Raw genomic sequence first — 21870 nt, forward strand, 5'->3', positions numbered from 1 at the left:
CGCTTATTTCAAAGAAATTCGAGCTGCAACAAAAAAGGTTTTTCTTCCTTTTTTTCACAGTTAATTTATCTTTTTAAAAAAGAGCTACTTGATATATATTGATAAACATGATTTTTACGTTAGAAAATTTAATTTTACTTTCCGTAAAATGAGTTCTAATAAAGATCTTACTAGGCTATTTGTGAAATGAAAAAAAAAATATTCAATGAAACTGGATTTTTTTAAAGGAAAAAAAGTGAATTGTAAAAGAATGATATATTATTGAATTAGCTGCAATTTGCTTTTCGTACAGCATTTTTTTTTTTTTTTAAATTTCCAGAAAGGAAAAAAATGATTAAATGAAATGTTAGTGTTTGAAATATCCTAGATTAGTCAAGCGTATAACACACTGAAGGAAATCCGTGAGGCATGAAGGCTTAGTTTATTATCTAACAAACATTCAACCACTGGTTCTGAAATGCTCGCTTGAATGGCTTTCCCAGAACACCTATTGTTGGATGTTCCTACATCCGGACAAACATGCACACACACAGCTATTCAACATGTATACCTATGAAAGATAAATGTGTACTGAAACAAGAAAAAGTGAAACGTAACACTATAAATGTAGGTAAATGCACCAATAGTCAGTCATCCACTAGTTGGCCGTGTTTAAACATCTGTCTATGAGCACTGTTAATATGCAACCTCAAAACTTTTAAGAGTTACAGGTTGCATAAGCATCTAGGCGAAACTAGCTCTCTATATATTCTTAATCCTTTTTAAGACGCCTCAGTTTGGTCCAATTGATCCGATCGAAAACTTTTAGCCAGTCGATGAAGCCAGTTCTTCCTTTACGTCAGCGTTTCCCAACCTTTTTCAACTTGCGGCACACTACAGGTGTAGCTTGAATTCTCGCGGCACACCCATATATATATATATATAATTACTATTATTATTTGTAATTATAAAATACTCTGGTATTTTTATGTGGTTACTGATATCCTTCTTACAAAGAAGAAAGCTCGATCACTGATTTTTCCCCGTGGTAAATCATTATGCTTATTTTTCATTCTAATTTTAAAATAGAAAACAATTGCAATGAAATACAGGACTCAGGTTTTTAAAAATCCACTTTCTCTTTCGAAAACTGTATTTAATCTTTAACTACAAGGAAAGATCACTAAATAACGAACAAATAAATAAACCTTCTATACTTTTAAAACACAAATGTTGAATTTATTGAATGATATGTTAAAATTTCAAGTTACGAAATAGTTTGCGACAATAAAGAAGCAATAATGGTCATGACAATGATAAATACGTTTTTCAACATTAAAAATGTACAGAAGAGTAACACAGTATGAAACTTAAAATTGTAGATTTATAGTAGAGGTTCATAATAATGTGAAATACAAATATACATTTTCCCCTATGTCTTGCAATTTGGTTCCTATAAAATTAATAATTTGTTTCGATTTCCTCGCGGCACACCAGCGGCCCATTCGCGGCACACTGGTGTGCCGCGGCACACCGGTTGGGAAACGCTGCTTTACGTCAAGAACTCATTATGATATAGTTAGCATCAAACCAATAGCATATCTGGTGCTTTTTCCTTTCCGGAATCCAAATTAATCTTTTTCTTACATCTCTTCTATCTTAGTTTCCAACCGCCTGTTGAGTGTGCGCGCAATACTCTTTCTAGTGTGGGAAATAAGGGTAATGGTTCTGTGATCGTTGCACTTCTTTGCTTGCCTTGTCTTGGGTAATGCAACCATTGTAACATAAAGACAAACTATTGGCACTCGTTTTGTAATAGGCTGGGTAAAAGCCTCAGAGCCGCATTAGAACGAGGGTACAAGAAACATTTCTCAGCGTTGATCGAACCTGAGGTGTCTCGACTCTATATTGGATATTGAAAGTTTTGTTAAATGAGTAGCATATAGTATGTATAAAGGAAGGGGGCGACTATTGGACTTCTACATGTAGCAATGAAAATTCTTCACAAATAAGTTAATAATACGATCTTGCTGCAAAAAATGTTACATATGTGCCCTCGAATCTTCATTCATTCTAGATAGGCGCAAACAAGATATAATTTAAATTTGTATATGCAATAATTTTACAAAATAAAATTCGCCTTTTAAATGACTGGGTACTGGCACATTTATCCTAAATATAAGATCATATGCTAAAAGATCCTACCTTTATCCAGAACTAGAGGGGTGAAATTACGGCAGTTATTCAGCGTGTTTCCTGCTGAGACTAATGCACTTGGTATAGCGATGTTACAGCTTTTCTAACCCTTTCAAATAAAATTCCTTTGGCTAGGCCTGAATCCAGCATGTTGGACGTCAGGAATGTTCTCAAAATTATATTTCTTGATGTTTCTTCAAATTTGAGAATACACAGTTACGAGAGAGAAAACCAGGTCAGGCGAATTAGGACTAATAGGGTGAAGAAGAACCAATTGGAATCCTAGCATGTTCAGTTTGGTAGCTACAATGTGGGAGCTTGAGATGAGCATTTGTTGTGAAATTGAGAATCCCTTTGAACAACTTTCCGCGACGTTTCGTCTTAATTGCCTCTACAGCTGGTCCAGTAGGTTTGGGAGTATACTCATTGATGATACTAGAAATGGTGAAGTGCCGAGGTAGGTGGTCCACCAATAGAAGGCATTCTTTGGCCTACAAAATTGACGTCGTGGCTTTCTTTGCTGATTTCTGGGTGCAGAATTTCTTTAGTCGTGGAGTTTCGGAGTGGCACAATACCATTGACTCGTTCTTGGTCTCAGGATTATATATGGAGCAGGCTTCATACTCAGTCACTAATCGAGCCAAATAATTTGGAGTACTAGCCTCGGCTCGGAACGGGTCAAAAATCTTCAACCCGTTCCTTCTGATCGCTGTTTAGATATTTCGGCACCCACTTGACTTAAAGCTTGTGCGTGTCCAGTATACTGCTGATAATGAATTCAACAAGTTCCCATGAGATATTCAGTACCTGGACTCTCTCCTTTTCGTGATATTTGCCCATCTTCAGGAACCAATTCACGGACATCAGTGTTACTGGGTTGGTTGAGGTTGGAGGGCGCTCATTGAGTGACTCATTTTCAGCGATGAAATGGCCAGTCTTAAAATAAGCTATCTAGATTTTGATGGTACTGTAGGAAGAACAGTGCTTGTCCAATGTTTGTACCATCTCACTGTGAGTGTCCTTTGCAGACATTTTTCTAGAGAAACAAAATCTTCATACGGTCCATTGCTGCTTCAAGAAAGAAAAGAAAAATCTTATATTTGCGCTAGTACATACTAAGATCCTAAGTTTTCATAATTTTCTGCACTCAACGTTTTTATGTGGGTGAGAGGGGAACTTTTCAACACTTCCTCGTGTGAGTGTTCTTTTTCACTTTAATTCAGCTTGCAGTTATCTTTCATAGGTACACCGTACACGTGTTTCAGTTCTTTCGTTAAAGTGAGCATTACACCCTTGCCGTTATTTAAAACTTTCCGCTTTTCCTCTTTAAGAATAATTGATAATTTTGCTAAAGCTGGGTTCCTATTGGCCAGGGAAGTCAGGGAAATCTCAGGGAAAATGATGGAGGTCAGGGAAACTCAGGGTAAAATCTGGAAATCAGGGAAAGTCAGACATATTTCATAAAATATATTTTTCTAGCATTAATTGTATTCCAATTTCGGCTTAGCCAACCATTAATGATCACAGTATGAAACGTTGCTAAGATTTTTATGGGAGGTAAGTGGAATGTACGTATGAGCAATTGATTATTATTTGTCTCTATAGAATAAATGTTCTCATATATAAATATTCACCGTTATTTATCCCTTATTTATATGTCAACGTCATCCGACACCAGTCATGAAAGTTAAGGAATTCCTGCCAAAAGTCAGGGAGAAGTCAGGGGGAATAGATTTCTCCAGACCAGTAGGAACCCTGTAAAGTGATTTTTAACCGTTCTTTTATGAATTGTTATATAATATTGGTTGTATGTGTTATACATGCAGATAATCTATTTTGTTTACGTCAGGGCCGTGCCGTGGGGGGGGGCGGACGGCCCCGGGCGCCGAAGTAAGGGGGCGAAAATTCAGGAGAAAAAAGGAAAAAATATAGGAAAAAATACTTGGAATATATGTATGGGGGCGCCGTCGTATACTCTCGCCCCGGGCACTGATTTTCCACGGCACGGCCCTGGTTTATGTCAAAAATGCAATGCTGAAAAACAGGTGAACTTTTTGTTGGCGATTCCATACAAATGAGAAGAAAAAGAACACTTTCTGAGATACAGTATCATATTCAACTGAATTCGCTGGTGCTGCTTTCAGAGAAGAAGTATTTTCAGTTAACGAAGAATGTGCAGTTAAGAATCTTAATGAATCTCGCTGAAATTCCCCCCAAATAGTCTATAGATGTTTCTTCGGCTCTATCAGAGAGCACGGTGTAAAATGCGAAAGGAAACAAAAGCAATGATCGTGACAGCAGGCTATACATCGTCTAAACGCAAGGAGGAAAGAAATACTCAATGAAGATAAAGGAAACAAATTTAACTCACAAAAGAAATGAAAGAAGAAAAGTAAGATTTATAGGCCATCCAAGGAAAGCACTTCTATAGAATTCGTAAAGCTTGAACCAATTTTAACAGAAAAGCGTTACCTTGTTCAGGATTTCATTGACATCTCACGAGTAGATTTCAGTTCAGATTGGAAGTTCGTTTAGTCTGTGCTGCAGTGATGTAAGACGGGGAATGGATGTCTTTGCCTTCCATCCGTAAACCAAATAACTTTGATAATTACATGAACATCTTTTGATCCATATTACAATGGTGTCTGCCAACGCCCTAGCCGCACTGGAACATCGTTTGTTTTTTAATCAGCCAGTCCCGGATCTAGTCAGAGGGAAGATGAGATACCGTTCGTACTCACCAGATGGTGTTTGTATTGCAACGTTTACCTAGCGTCGTGAGGACAATTGGTGAGCTACTTGAAAGAAGGAAGTATCGAACTCCGGCCTAGAAAGCCAATATTAATGACGAGAGTAGTCGATTTGCAGACTACGCATCAACCAAAATACATAAGTGCGACAAGCCAGCTGGTAGGCCCTAGTCCTCATAAATTCTCAAGCACTAAAGTTTCATTTCTAAACCTAAAATATCAGGAGTTAAAATTTAATTTCTAAATCTGTATTCTCAGGCATTGAAGTTTATATATATATATATATATATATATATATATATATATATATATATATATATATATATATATATATATATAATACATGTCGTTCCGGTTTAAAGAGGGTTAATTTCTTTAACATATCCACCCGTTTATTCAGAAAATGACCAATGTGAATAGTCGCTTAAGTTATGTGAAATTCAATGATAAAATGTTAATTAAAAATACAGAAATACGTGTTTGAGCGTTTTTTTAAAATTCTGCTCTTAAAGGGAAAAAAGAGTAATCCCTATAATATTAAAACTTCCTTTCTTTGACCAAGTGCACAATGCTAAATGATTCCCATATGAAGAACAGAGGCTATATATAGTGTAAAAATATGGTGAAGATCATCTACTGAAAAATTACATACTTGTATATACTGTTACATCTCTTGGTTTACGTGTGTTTATTATACATGGTCTGCATCGTGTGTCACATATTTCCAACCCAACGCCTGTGTATGTGCTTAAAAGTTTTTATGATGCTTGGTGAGGAAGGAAGCTCATATTCCATGCTAGGCAACCTGATTCTAAACACTAATGCTTACGTACGGACTCCGTCGGGAATCGATCTAGTATGCCTACTAGACATCACGTCAAATATAGCACCGTGTCGTGGTAGTTTTGTTCGAGAGCTCTCGCCGGAGGGTTATATAAAATGTAATACATCTCTCTAGGTCATGCGCCAAATGGTGGCTTGTGGAATCTCTAAGTAGGGAAGTGTTACGGTTGATTTGAACTATATATGAAAATAGTGTTGCCGTAGACATTATTATTTCACATTTTTAGAATATTGATCAGTCAAGGTGTTTTCATTTTATTTCGTTCTGATACGTGTGAGTGATAAGGTGAGAAAATAGAAGTCATTTTTATACTTTTAAAGGGAGTGTGCTCCTTTTCAAGTACTGCTGACGAATGCATTTTCGACTACAACCACCTTGTCTGCCATGTTTTATACATAACGACGTTGAATATCTACGTGTTAGTTTTTAGGCTATTGATTAATGTGGGGAATATATGTAATACATATAATATTGAATCAACTTTAATTTTAGTTTCGTAATTTAACAGATTACTTCTTCAAATCTAGTAAAATGTTTCTTGTTTGGTCATAATAAATTTGCGGTATTTAAATTTACGAGGGACGTCCAAATAGTAAAGTTTCTCTGGGGGTGTAAATACAACACAAAAGAGACTCGGTGACATTGTAACATTTATTTGCCACAGATAAACCCCAAGTGACACCATTCAATTAGGAATGGTATCGGAAGGAGACGAGACGAGACTTGATTCAGTCTCGGTCAGGTCTCGGCTGACAAAGTCGAAAATCACCGTCTCGATAGTTTCGAAGTAAATTGTGTGAACTTAAAAGTGTATAATTAGTATCATTTTGCAGCTTATTGTTTCTTCTTTTTCTTTTCCACTTTGAGTAGAGAGTTATTGTAGACACGTGCCCTTTCATCGTTAAGTGACTAGCAGTCCTGTTTTCTGTGCATGTGAGGGTTTGCAGCATAGAGGCCATATGAGGGACAATCAAAAAGTTCCTGGAATTTCATTGTAACTATTTATTATCACAATATAGGTATACATTCACTTAAGCGCGTTCAAAATAGGCTCCTTGAGAACACACACTTCTTCCACCGCTAGGGCCATTGCTGTAAACAACGCTGAGTTCTGTCTTGGTATGTTCCGAAGTTCAGCCGTCACGTTGGTGTGGATGTCTTCTACGGCGGCAAAGTGGCTCGCAGAAACGAACATTCCCCTCCTCTACCAGCATCTCTACTCACCGGATTTAGCACCAGTGGATTTCTGGTTCTTCCCCAAGATCAAGAAGGGCCTAAAAGGTAACCGTTTTGCCACCGCAGAAGACATCCAAACCAACGTGACAGCTGAACTTCGAAACATACCAAAACAGGACTTTGAGCGTTGTTTCCAGCAATAGCAGGAGCAGTGGGAACAAGTGTATATGTTCTCAAGAGGCCTATTTTGAACGCGATTAAGTGAATGTGTTCTTATATTGTGATAATAAGTAGTTATATCGAAATTCCTGGAACTTTTTGGCTGCTCCTCGTATAAGACGAGGCTTATTGGTTAAAATGGATCTGACTCACATTGTAAAATGGTTTGTATCCGAGGCAAAATGCTAATTGGAAATCGAACGTGAGGCCTCGCTCTTTATCCAATTGGCAACAAAGGTACAAATGGTTGATAACTACGGCTCGGAAGTTGAAGATCTAAAAATTGCCTAAAAAGAACATGTAAAAAGACCTAAAAATATTTTTTAAAAAAGACTTAAAAACTGAATAAAATTATGTAAAAAATAAGACCCAATTTAATTAGAATTATATATTTAATGAATATAATGCTCAAGAAATACAAGCTTCTGGTAGGTTAACGGTCTGTCCTTCCACAAACTGAAGTACAAACTAAAATAAGAAAACTTCCCCCACCCTCACCCCCCACCCTTGCTGGAGGACATTGTTACGCCTCCTTAGCTGACTTACGATTGTTGCAGATCTGCTCTTATGACTCCAGTCGTTGAAGAATGTCTTATCTTTTGAATTTTCTTTACTAAAGAAAAGATATTTAAGAGGTGGTGGTGATTCGAGTTAATGGCCATTAGATTTATTGTCGAATGATGGAGTGCAAAAATAGACGTTAAGACCTATGAAAAGCTTTAAAAAAGAACAATACCCCCCCCCCCACACACACACACACACAAAAGAAAAGGACGAAAAAGTTAACAAAAAAATCCACCATTTTCTGGCCTACAATGACCCAAAATGATCATATATTATGTTAAGCCTCGTCTTCGGGCACTCCTAAAAAAGAGGATTTTTCCTCAACTTCCGGGCCCTATTAATAACGAACGGTTGCAACTACTATGTAATATGTCACTTTTAGCAGTATATATGTCACTGTTAGGATAACTTAACAATTGATATGATCTGCTACTTAACTGTATATTTTTTATATACAGTACGTAAATATAAATAATTAACCTTTACGGCAGAAGAAACACTATCACCTGCATTTGATTGGCAACGAACGACACACGCCATTAAAATACTTTTCCTTAATTATCTCGAAAATTACACATGAGAATTTAGCCTTAAGCATGTTATTTGTTCAATTCGGTGTCATCTATCAAGTAATTGCTATATACTGTCATCTTGCTAGTGTACTAATGAAAACTTGAGGTTGTACGTCAATATCGGTTTCATTTTAATAAGGCGGTGTGGTTATCGCACAGCATCAACTATTAGGTTTACTTTTTTTGTGCGTGTTCTTGAATACTGCGCATCAGAATTTACCTTCACCCATCTCATTTCTTCAGCTCAGTAAGATCTCCTGTATGTCTCTCTCGTCCTTTGACATTTTTCTTTCGATAAACAATATCAATAGAATTTTATAGTAATCATTATTATTTTAGTATCAACCATATTTTCTTGTTACGTATCGCTATTGATTTTAACATAGATGGAATGACAGCACGTTTGCCAGTCTTTACTTGTATTTTTACTGGAAACTTTTTAAATGTAGCTACTAAAGATATAGATAGCACATTGGCTTGACATCTAGTCTTCCGTTCCAGACGCTGTTATCGGCTGAAGAAATTGCACTCCCCTTTGCTAAGGATCTCTCGTTTAGCAACAGCTGAACCCTTATTGGCTCAACGCGTGGATGTGTCGAGGGTGAGAGTTTAGTTCGCATTTTTGCCACGGCTCAAGACATTTTGGCAGCACCATAACTTAATTTTCCTTGTATGGTTTTGAACCATGTAGGGAAAAAAAAGTGACCCTGTTCCTACTGTTCTAGCTTAGTGGTTAAGGCCGCGGTGACTCAATGGTAGAGTGTTCACCTCTGGTGCATGGGGTCCCGGTTTCAAACCCTGCTCCCGCCAAGTGAACTTTGTAGTGGACAAACACCGTGTGCGTGGGTTTCCTCGGGGCTCTTCCGTTTCCTCCCACTTTCTTCATTCCACCATTTCATTCATTGCTCATCCTCACCGTCTCCTTTAGCCTAGCCGGCATAACCATGGGACGTAAAACTCAAAAATTTCATTTCATTTTAGCTTAGTGGTTCTAGTGGTTTGATTAGTAAGTGGGGTTCCAATGTGCCGTGGGGCATAACACTCAAGACAAAACACTATAAACCTGTAGTGGGTTGTACTACGTAACATAATGTACGCTTTCTGCCCATACAACGATCATAACATGAGAGTGATTCAAAAAATAAGGTAACATCCTCGGGCAAGTGTTATATTTTTCCTCTTATAATTTCCCGGCAGGCAGCAGTAGGTGAACACTGTTTCGTCATATACCCGTTTGATGGCGTATATGTTGCGTCAGGCCCTGTCACTACGAGTTGGAATATGCCTGCGCTCACGAAAACATGGTCAAACCTGGTAATGTGTAGTGTGGTCAGATTTTGCGTCCAAAAAGCCATGCCACGAGCAGTAATTCATTGTCGACGCTAATTCCATTTCACGCAAACGCGTGTGTTAGGTGGATTGATTTCGATAATGGCGGGACAGATATGCAAGATACATAAACAGCAAACTGGTCGGCCTAACACATCGTCCCACGCGGAATGTTTTCGGACCAGAAACAACAGAGTTGTAGGCGATTGCCTATCAATACGGAAATTCAGAAACCCGCCATAACATGAATTTGGGGACTTGACAATTTCTTCCATGCCTTGGCGTACTGTTGGAACAAGTTGTTGGACAAGCATGGTAGTATGCTGGAAAGTAATATACCAGTAGTATTTCCATAAGAGACCTTGTAATCTTACATTTTGAATCATTCTCGTATGAGGAGAAAGAGTAGAATTTTTAATTATTTTAAAGAGGATTGCGTTTAGTTCGTACTTTGTTTTACTGGTACTCACGATAGCTGTATTTGGAATTGCGTCTGTTAGTGTCGATGATGCTGTGCTAAAAGATTTTTAATCATCCCGGTTGCCTGTGAAAGTGAATAGTTCTGTTGGTTGAAGAGCTTGTCTCTTATTTCTCCGGAGTTAATGACAACCAGGACGTCAGATGACAGAAAATAAGTAGTTGAGCCGAGAACTCACAGCAGCAAAAGCATCACACGGCAGCTTTTGTAATTAATTCCTTCTCGCTTCGGCAGCCACTAACTGACAATGGAACGACTTTCAACTACCTACACCGCTCTCTACCTATCTTAGTTCTCGCTTTTGCTTTCGGCCAAGAAAGGGATTAACTCTTCTCGGTCTTTGCAACTAGAATAGGCGCTTGGTTTTCAACTGCGCACTTTTGTGAGAAGCAAGGGTGCTCACAAACTAACCACCTGGTGGCATTAGACCAAGCATGAGATTTTTAAAGCATATTACAATAAACGAAAATGTATATCGTCGTTGATACTGAAATACGAAGTCGTATGTCAAAACACAATTATACCCAGTATTTCATTGAGGGGCCGCGGTGGCTCAGTGGTAGAGCGTTCACCTCTGGTGCTTGGGGTCTCGGGTTCGATTCCAGCCCGCGCCAAGTGAACCTTGTGGTGGACAAACACCGTGTGCGTGGGTTTTCTCGGTGTTCTTCCGTTTCCTCCCACTTTCTTCATTACACCATTTCATTCATCACTCATCATCACCGTCTCCTTAAGCCTAACCGGCATAACCGTGGGACGTAAAACTCAAAGATTTCATTTCATTTCATTTCCAGTTTTTCATTATTTTGTAACCAAACTTGCCAGCAATAGCTAGCTCTTCCTGAAAGACGTCACACCAGGAGCAAGAAAGTTATTTCCACACTTGGAATACAGCCAATGTCAATATGAAGGGACTTTATTTCATAAACTTGCTTAAATAAGTATCACTTCCAATTACGAAGATGGTCTTGAATAGACCTAAAGATGCCGTTTAATGCCGTTTACACCAATTTGATATTTGAAACAATTCCTCAAATATGAAAAACAATGTAAAAATTGCTATGTTGTTTAAAATAACTTATGTGTGGGAACTTCTTAAACTAGGGTGACCAAATCGTCGACTAGAATAAATGGGGACACCTTTTATTTTTGGATAGGTTGCTCCCATAAATATACAGCATTTTTTAGTCTGTGTTCTTTCTCTTTCTCTCTTTTTTTATATCTCACCAAAAAAGGGCAAATTTACACCTTTATGTTTTAAAACTTATTGAAAAGGTTGTGGAATTAATTAAATAAAAGTAACTATCAGCAGCTAAGAAAAAATGAAAATGTAAAATAATGAAATATTTGAAAACATTACTAAAAATATATAAAACATTTATCAATTATTAAAATTAAAAAAAAAAACATGACGTATATTCATGAGAATAATATAATGCAAAACATGACTTCATTTCATTAGGTAGATTCATGAGAATACTTACTTGTTGTCCCAGCCATTTTTAAAACTTCCTTCTTTTCTAGTACAAAGTTATAAAAGTTACAACAGTCCATTTTGAAATTGTGTAGTACTCGAAGAATTGCAGAAAGGGTCTCCACTCCCATCCCATTTCGTCTGTCCATTGAATGTTTATGAGCAAAAATATTCTTTCAGTATTGCCATTATGGCCAAGGATCGCAAACATATATTGGCATATCTTTAAAACTTCAGTGCGCTGTTCAGGTCTACTATGGGTTTTCAAAAAACAAACCCACTTTTCGCGGCATTGGAGTTTTTTAATCTTACTCGCTCCACTCCTTTATATTATTACTAACAAAATCCTTCAATGAATTCATTTGATCAAAAAGCAAAAAATCATTTATTTCATACAATATATCTTTCTCCTTGAAGTAAGCAACACTATCTTCAACCTGTCCCCAAGTGGAGATGTCCTACAGCATCCATTTGAATATTGAAAAAGTAGAGAACGCCACATTCCATTTCCTTAGATATTCAATGCAGGTTTCATAAAACTCATTTTTGAAGTTAATTTTGTCTTGTTGCGTAATTTCATTCCTTTTAAGAACGGATTACATTAAATGATAAAAGCTATTCCTCTTTCCTTTTAGATATAGCTTTAAGTAGCGACGTAAATACGCTAGTTGTCGCCCGGGGCAAGTGCTCGACTTAGCGTCCCCCTGACCAACCAAACCAAAACGCTCCCCCAAATATTTGCCCAATTTTACGCCCTCCCAATCCGGCGCCCGGAGCACAAGCCCCATTTTTCCCTCCCAACTCCTAGTTGCGTCGCTGAATTTAAGCATGCCTTCCAGTACACCATTGACTTCTACAACACTCCTTTTTGCACTTCGTTAAATTTTCTTAATATTGTGGAAGGTACTAAGCTGGCTATGGATAAACTATAAGCATGCTTCACTTAAAGGATTATTGTCAATTATTATCTAGTCAAATCACGGAAACACTGTACTGTACTAATAACAACGTCTCAATTTTCCACCGTCCAAAACAGAGAGCAAAAACAGTTGAGTTGATTTTGAGTTAAACGTCCCTTTCAGCAGCGAGGCTATATGAGACGGGATCTTCTGATTGACGTGAATTCCGAACCACATGAGCTCCTGTCGGGAATCGAACCTGGGTCTCCCACGCTAACTGTTGAAGCTCAAGAGTAAGAACAGGTTACATTTGTTCTTCATAAAACTTTCAGCCCCTTGCACTGTCGTCTTCGAGTGGGGAGAGAAAACAGTGCAACCACCAAATCCACCATCCGAATTGTCGTAATGACGTTGCTCAGTAATTAGATATGTTCCCATAGCTTAGAAAATAACATAAAAAATTTTAGTGATTGGAAGGTTTTTTCGTACCCAATGTAAATACGGGACATTTTGGCGTCCCAGCAGATTTTTTCGGAATACCGAGAATGGTAGTGAAAAATCGGGACAGTCCCGTTTTTACGGGACGGTTGGTCACCCTATCTTAAACCGTTGTTGCTTTCCTTTGCTTGTATAACATCTCAACAAAGGTTTTTGGCAGGTGTGATTACAACAAGTACTTGGAGTCACATAATTTAGCAGTGTTGCAAACCTTACCATTGTTTGTCATCTCCAGAATGGTTTCAGATACTGAATTGCTGCAAACAGCTTTATGACTTTAACATCCGTTGAAACACATCTCTTCGATTGGGTGAGGTATTTATCTAAGCAATGTTTCGAAATAAAGACTTTTGAAAAAAGTAAAACTTTCTTTCACTTGTGATTGTTTCTTTTGATTCGAAATCCATTGTTTCATGATAATAATATTGCACACTAAAGCACTTTAGATATGCATTGCCCAATCCTTTTCATTTGCTTTATTACTGCTGTAGATGTCACCAACATTCGGATGTTGGTGATACTGAAGCCACTGGCTGAACTCGAGTCAAATTCTAGTTGAGTTGAAGATAATTTTTCGAGCCTAGTTCTCGAATATAGCTCAAAGATGTCTGTTTCGAGTCGAATCGAGTTTCAATGAAAACTCGCTCGAACTCGCTCGTGCCCATCCTTACAGAAGACAGCCTACGTCACGTCATGTCATAACAAATGTACCTGGAAGATAGCCCCAATACTTTATCTGTCATGGAGGATACTTCCAACATGTGAGGCCTGTTTTGTATATCTAACATACCGACTTACTCTGTTTTCTTGTACTTATTGTTGTACTAGCAGCGTTCACCCCGCTTCGCTGCGGTCACCCCGGAACGCAATAAACTTTGTTACTTAGATAATTTTTACTTTTTCGCTTTCAAGTGATATGATAAAAACCATAGAAGATTGCAGTAAATGTTAACATTATATCGCCTGTCATTTATGTTAACCCGCCCCGCTTCGCTGCGGTCACCCCGGAACGCAATAAACTTTGTTACTTAGATAATTTTTACTTTTTCGCTTTCAAGTGATTCCAGTAAATGTTAACATTATAGCGCCTGTCATTTATGTTAACCCGCCGAGTGACACGGTCATGCGGGTTGCATATAAATACGTTTATTTTTACCTATGATGAACTAACAAAGGATTTGTACGTTATGGACACTTGAATGGTCAATTATCTCAAGACACTGGTAATTAAAAATTAAAGTGATATGATAAAAACCATCTAGGGTCCAAATCCTAATAACCCCCCAAAAATGAAAGAAATTGGTTCAGCCGTATTAGCGTGATGAGGGAACAAAGGATTTGTACGTTCTCTTTTATATATATAGATACAGTAAATGTGTTGTTAATACTTTGAAATTAATAAGTGGTGTACTCCGCATATAGGGCTTCCTTCTTCATATAATACGAAAATGATTTTCTTAAAGTTCAACCTAAAGGGGAGGGAAAGTAGATTGTACTATCATTTGTTTCTTTTAAACCGTTGAATACAAATATATGAAATTTAATATTTACTTCAAAGAATATACAGATGCAGTCGCGCACCCAGAAATATTTGTTAGGGAGGTCCAGTACTACAAGCCACTGCGTGTACGTATGTAGTATTAAGCCAGTAAATTTCTGCACCCGAAAAATCAATAAGTAATTGTAAAATATTTTCCCCTCTATTTTCAGAAAAAAATGATAGAACTAGATTATTTTTATAAGAGAAAGAGTACCGATGAAGTGTAAGATCAAATTTTCATGCTACATGAATCATTTCCCTCTTATACAAGTCTAGTTTTATTGAGAAAGTATACAAATGTATGGTAGGAAGTTTTGGGGGAATTCGGACCCTCTGGGCTCCCCCTTCGGTGCGCTCCTGTATATATGTCGTTCACATACCTACACACGTATTCAGTATGTGGGAAGCGGAGGGAGAAGCGCAAAATAAGCTTTGCTTTAACACGTGGAGTTATTTGCTACGTCTGACCAGCAGTGACTACGTCAGAAGAGGTTCAAAGAGGTTGAATCATCCCCGGTGGCTATTCCTCTCCTTGTGCCGACTGGTTTTTAAAAGACCCCCGAGAAACTAAAGCTGGCGTCGTTACTGGTGATCAAATGTGGCCAAACTGGAGGTCAATCGGCCTCAAATTCAAGCGCTATAACTGAAAAAATGAAATGAAATCTTTGAGTTTTACGTCCCACGGGTATGCCGGTTAGGCTAAAGGAGACGGTGATTATGAGAAATGAATGAAATGGTGGAATGAAGAAAGTGAGAGGGAACGGGAGAACCCCGAGAAAACCCACGCACACGGTGGCGCTATAAATGAATAGCAAATCAGAGCGTAGCGCAACCTCATCCATTGAACTTAATGGGCACAACAAGCCTCATCGAGGATAACAAAGCCGAGCTCGAGCGAATGCTAGTCTGAGCCAGAGATGGTCTAAACTTGCAACTCCAGATCTCGGGTTCAATCGGCTTTGAATTCAATACTTGAGCTAAAGCACGATAAATGAATAGCAAGTCAGAACAGCGCGAGCCCATCCATTGAACTTATAGGCGCAAGCCTCGTTGAGGGTAGCAAAGCCGAGCTCAAGTTAATTCCAATCTGAGCCAGAAATCGTCTAAACTCGCGAGCCCGACTCTCGGGTTCAATCGGCCTCGAGTTTAATAATTGAACCCTAGAGCGCTGTAAATGAATAGCTAGTCAGAGCATAGCGCGAGGCCATTCATTGAGCTTAATGGGCGCAGAGGATAGCGAAACCGAACTCGAGCGAATGCGAATCTGAGCCAGAGATTTCTGAACTCGCGAGCCCGGGTCTCGGGTTTAATTGGCCTCCACCTCAATAAATGAGCGCGAGTTCTATAAGCTAATACGAGCCAGAAGTCGTCGAGTGCAAGCGAGCGGGAGTTCCAATGAAGCTATTGTGCTGCCAAAATGTCTTGAGCCGTGGCAAAACTGCGAACTAAAGCTCACACCCTCGCGTTGAGCCAATAAGGGTTCAGCTGTTGCTAAGCGAGAGAAAGTGGGTAGAATTCCTTCAGACGATAGCAGCGCTTGCAACGGAAGACTAGGGATCAAGTCAATGTGGTATAATAATAGTATGCGCGAGCCTCGTTGACGATAGCAAGCTCGATCTCGAGCGAATATGAGTTTGAAATAGAGTGAACCTCATTGAGATTAATGGTTGCCAGATGCCAGCCTCTTTAAGGATTGTGAGCCCCAATTGCAAAAGGGCCATCTCTGGTTACTCCGAATGCATGATCATTGAGAACTTCTGTAATAAACGTGATATTTCAATTCACTTGTATTAAAGTTTTTTTTTTTTTTTTCTGCAAGAAAGTTGGAAGTAGATTTCATCGCTTCTGGGGAGAATATATTAAACGCGAACAAACAGTTGGTTGGGGAAGGTAATCAGAAATTCCCATAGCTTACAAAGAAATGCACTTAACTTGGAAAGAGTTGAAAGTGAACCCGCATGTATGTATGGCTTCTCTCGACGTCCACTTGACTCTAATATTCCATTTAGGTTTTTCGTTTATCCGCTGTGAATCTCTCTCTCTCGCAGAGTTCTCTCAGCATCTAGATATTAACCATTAGATCAGTTGTATCAGTCTTAAGAAAGAAAGAAAGAATAAATATACTTGCTAACTGCTTTGGTGAGCAAAGTGGGAATTAATGCACGTAGAAAGAAGAGCAATCTTCTTACGTTTCTGTCTGGTGTTTCATTTATTCAAATATCTAATTATTTCTCACCTTTAGGACCAATACTGTAAAATCCAGAACAAGACATCAATTCAAAATTACGAAATAAAGGCGCTTTTTTAAATTCCAAATTTCAACTTTGAAAAGTTGAATTCAGGCTTGAATTCGCAACCCTTGTAAAAATTGGCTTTTACGTTTCCTCACTTTGTAAACGGTTTATATAGTAATTATGCTTATTCCATATTTTGTGTCCTCGCTTCTCACCTTGTCACAGCTCACTGAGATCTTGTGGAACTTAAATTGTTTTCCAGACACATAAATAATACATAATACGCGGTAAAATAAAATTACTATTATTCCCTAAATGTGACTGTTTCCTTTTTTTCCTCGAATTTTAAGGAAGAGGCTTATATTCGGATATTGATTTTTCTCGAATTTTAAAGGAGGGGTTTATATTCAGGTATTGTCTTTTTCCTTGACTTTTAAGGGAGAATCAGGTATGTTCGGGTATTGTCTTTTTCTTTCAATTTTATGGAAAAAGCTTATGTTCGGAAAAGCTTATGTTCTGTTAGTCTCTAATCTGAATTTTATGGGGAAGCTTATATTCGACTGTTGTCTTTTCTCTAGAATTTTATGGGAGAGGCTTGTATGTGGGTATTATCTTTTTCTGTGACTTTTAACGGAGATACTTGTGTTTTGGTATTGTCTTTTTCAGCGAATTTTGGAAAGGTTTGTACTTAGGTATTACCTTTTTCAGCGAATTTTGAAGGGGAGGCTTGTATTCGGATAATGTTTTTTAATTGAATTTTAAGGGAGAGACTTGTATTCGAATATTATCTTTAACCTCCCAATTCTAAGGAAGAGGCTTATATTCGGATAATGTTTTTTAATTGAATTTTAAGGGAGAGACTTGTATTCGAATATTATCTTTAACCTCCAATTCTAAGGGAGAGGCTTATATTCGAGTGTCTTTAACCTCGAATTTTAAGTGAAAGGACTCTGTTCGAGTATTTATTTCTGCTTGAATTTTAAAAATGCTGCTATGTTTTTCGATCTTAGCGTATTTTCAGCCAATACCGGTATCTACACTCGTCTCCAAAATGATTGTCGCATGTCTGTAGATATGTTGTTGTACGAATATAATTTGATAACGATTTTGCCCGGTATTTCATATAATGTTAGTGTGTGTATAATTAGCAGAGATATGTTTGTGGTAAATTTCATGTCAAAAGAACAGTAAATAAAAACAATATAACGTAAAAAACTTTCTTTGACCACTTAGCAACATTTTGTTTTACTCACTCTATTTTTCGTATTTATAATTCTTTTCCTATGAAATTTACCACAAATATACATTTCTTGATTATACACATGGTTACAGTGTTATATTATAAAAGTACTCTGCAAAATCATTATCAAATTATATTCCAACGACAAGACAGTTACAGATGTGCGACAATCATTTTGGACATGACTGTGCAAACTGTTCTCATGCGTGCGAAAGTTTTTCAAATAATTCACTTAAAATACTAAATGAATATCGATGTTTGGAGTTTATCCTCAAAAGATGATAGCTTCTGTTGTATTTATTCTAAGGTTTGGTAAACTTTCCTATAATATACCACACAGTGGCTTCTGGATGAACCATATGATATGATCGAGCACATACGTATCTTTCTTTGTCCATTCGAAATTTGAAGCACATGGAAATACACCATCGATATTTCAGTGTTAGACCGAAACTTTCGGAAATACCCTCGTATTATTTCCACGGTTCTTTCTTCAAACATCCTTCCCATTCCAGCCATTAAGAGGCCTCATCATTGCGAAATTAAAATACCGCTAATTTTGCAGTAATTATGTGATATCTTCAAATAGATAAAAGATAATCGAAAAGTGGAACAAGACCTCCCTAGACAATATTATTCTGCGTGAGATACCGTTATCATGACTCATTTATCTGCTTTCGATTTCCAGTCATTTAGATAATTGGCATTTATTTTCGCGTTTCTAAATAACTACAAACGGAAAGCTACGAGGTGACTCGTGATAACGGTACCTCATGCAAAATGACATCGTCTAGGGAGGTCTTGATCCACTTTTCGATTATCTTTTATCTATTTGAAGATATCACATAATTACTGTAAAATTAGCGGTATTTTAATTTCGCAGTGATAGGGACTCTTAAGATTGTGATTTCAACAAAATATGGTCATGGAATTACAGGACAAAAGAATAACGCAGAGTAATAATTATGTATGGTTTTAATTTTCGTAATTCGCTTTTCCCATATTACTATACAATTTTTTTTTTTTTTTTTAAACTCGATTTTGTAACTTACTAGACTTTTGACTATTTTCTTATTATTCGCTGCATATGACTAAATAGTATTTGGGGATTAGAAAGCCAAAAGTAAGTGATTTACACTTATATACACACTTTGTATCATAACTTTTATTGGATTTATATATAAAAAAAAAAAGCACTGGCGTCTCCGACATGTAAAATTTGGGGAGGGACATCAAAGAAAGTGATTTAAATGGTTCTGCCTAGCCCAACCTGTTGATTATCTCCGATTCCATTTGTTACCTTGCTGCTTACCTTCACGGACCCTCTGAGATATATTAAAAACTTTGTTACAATAGTTTCACAGCCTGAATATTACATTCTAAATAAATATAATAATAATAATAATTATTATTATTATATTATTCTGTGTTAGTAAATAAATTAAATTAGAATAAAATATTGAAATTTTGTACTTCAAAATATTGGGGGGACGCGTCCCCTTCGTCCCCCCGCCAGAGACACCTGCGAAAGAAAGAAAATATAATTGCACCACTCATATAGCTGCGTGCTTGATTAATTTATATTTTCGTACGAAACAACAGATGTGATTCTTTGCTTAATTGATTTGAATTCATTGGATGTGAAACATAGCCGCAATTTTTTCACTGTCTGATGATCTAGTAGATGCAATCACTCTCCCTTGAAGAGTTAAATGCTCAATCTGATTTGAATACGTACATTTCTGGTAAAATATTATGTTAGTAATATTATTTCACTTTGTTAAATATCTAAGCACTTTTCTCATTATTAAACGCTTTTCTTTTTTTACTTGTAGGAGAAGATTCAAATTCGGCCGAAAATAGTTGTGGCTTTATATCCATTTAAAGCTATCGAAAGTGGCGATCTTTCATTAGAGAAGGTAAGCAATCTTTTCGATTCATCTTCTAACTAATCTGTTCATAATCCTGAAGAGGATTTATTCTTAATTATAGGAGGATTACACAAAATACAATTACGTCATAAACTATGAAATGAAAGAAGAGGGAAAAAAAGGTGTAATGACAGGATATAATCATTCCATAACTCAATTTAATCAGTCTTAGAATTTGCAAGATAATACCAAAAGAGCATCTAACTGCAGCAGTGGTACCATTCAAATTATTTAACCACTGATTCTATGATTAGCATTAATAAGTTAATTTAATATTATTACTATATGATTATTATATATTTATATGAGAGCCAGTCAAATGAAAACGGAAAACCCTCCATACTTACCGATACTGCCATCTCTTGGGAGGAGAAATTGCTCTATAGGTAAGCGTAGTGAAAAGTGTGTTCTTCCACCATAGAAATGGAGGCAAGCAAAGAAGAGCAAAGAGTTTGTGGTTCATTTTTGGGTGGCTAAGGGTATTGAGTTGAGTTGAGTTTAACGTCCCGTTTAGCAGCGAGGCTATATGAGACGTGGACCTACTGATTAACATGGAATCCGAACCACATGAGCTCCCGCCGGGAATCGAACCCGGGTTTCCCACGCCAAAGGCGCGTACGCTAACCGCTTCGCCACGGAGGAGCTCGCTAAGGGTATTCATCAATTCGCACAATCACATCAGGGGAATGGATCGATGGGCCTGTCCTGGGCACGAATCGTGATGTGGGTCTTTCTCGGAATCTGTTGCGCCACTCCTGCACAAAGAAATGAATCACACCTTTCTGCTCTTCTTTACTTGCCTCCATTTCTATGCTGGAAGAACACACTTTTAACTATGGCCACCTATAAAGCAATAAACGAACAACTGTATCTTATGCATTTCTCCTCCCAAGAGATGGCAGTATCGATAAGTAACAGCAGTGTTGCCAACTTTCGCGAGGAATGTGGTTTATGGATGTCGTCCGTTTTTCATTTGAGTGTCCCTCATATTATTATTATTATTATTATTATTATTATTTATTCAGGGGTGCCCACAAGGGGGGGCTATGACGCAAACTGCGTCAGTGAAATATTTGGGGGGGTTGAAAATCTATATAAATATGTTTGAGGGAGTGTAAAAATTAATCGAAAAGATTTTTTTTCATGGAAGAATACCTACGGATAGACAATTGAGGGGGGGTGCGTCATGGACATGAGGGGGGTGGGCACCACTGATTTATTCCAATGATACTAGTTACAGTTACTAGGATTAAGTCATACAGAATGCTTACGTTGACGTTTTATTGGCAAAACTCACATCAACAGAATTACACTTCCATTGATAATATGCTGTAGAAAACTAAGGTGTTATGTCTCCACTGCAGTATGCCTTAATTGTGCCTTTAAAAGCTGAGAAAAAACTATATGTGTACTAGATTCTCAAAAATAGTACTAGGAAATGAATTTCGTTCGTAAGTACTGAATCTAGAGGTGAAGAGATAAGTTTAGCAACCGGAGCCTGGAAACCTGATAAATTTCAACAACTGGTTCGCGCGAACCGACTGAGTGACACCACTGTAGATATGTACAGAGTATTTCGAAATGTTTGTTGCAATGTTTGGACAAATAATTATACTATTGAAAATGTGATAAAGGAAGTCATAGTGAGCTACGAACCAGGTGAAACTTTGAGAGGATTAGTTTTACATAGAGTACTCTAGAAAATTTAGGGAGACATATACGAGGACCGTTCGGAAAGTGACCTCCGATTCGATAAGAAAGAAACACCGAAGTATATAAGAAGAGTTTATTATATACATCTGAAAACTAATTTGTTCTATTTTGCAACATAGTTTCCATAAACATTCAAGCATTTACCATATCTCTACATTAGTTGAGAAATTCCATGAGCATAAAGGTTTGCCACCTGTGCCTTGAGCCAGCCTGTGACCGTATCTTTCAGCTCCTCAT

At 37.5% G+C, this 21870-nt stretch overlaps 1 protein-coding gene across 8 annotated transcripts in view; it reads left to right on the plus strand.

Moving 5' to 3' along the window:
- Btk (tyrosine-protein kinase Btk29A) overlaps positions 1-21870 on the plus strand; it is a 950018-nt gene that overhangs the window by 830091 nt on the left and 98057 nt on the right. For all 8 annotated transcript variants that reach the window (XM_081737808.1, XM_081737807.1, XM_081737809.1 and 5 more), the window contains one exon: positions 19825-19908. In XM_081737808.1, coding sequence (XP_081593934.1) covers positions 19825-19908 — 84 coding nt within the window. The remainder of the gene's footprint in view (positions 1-19824; positions 19909-21870) is intronic.

Source organism: Thermobia domestica, chromosome 14, assembly GCF_964235325.1.
Source record: "Thermobia domestica chromosome 14, izTheDome1.hap1.1, whole genome shotgun sequence".
NCBI classification, from domain to species: domain Eukaryota; kingdom Metazoa; phylum Arthropoda; class Insecta; order Zygentoma; family Lepismatidae; genus Thermobia; species Thermobia domestica.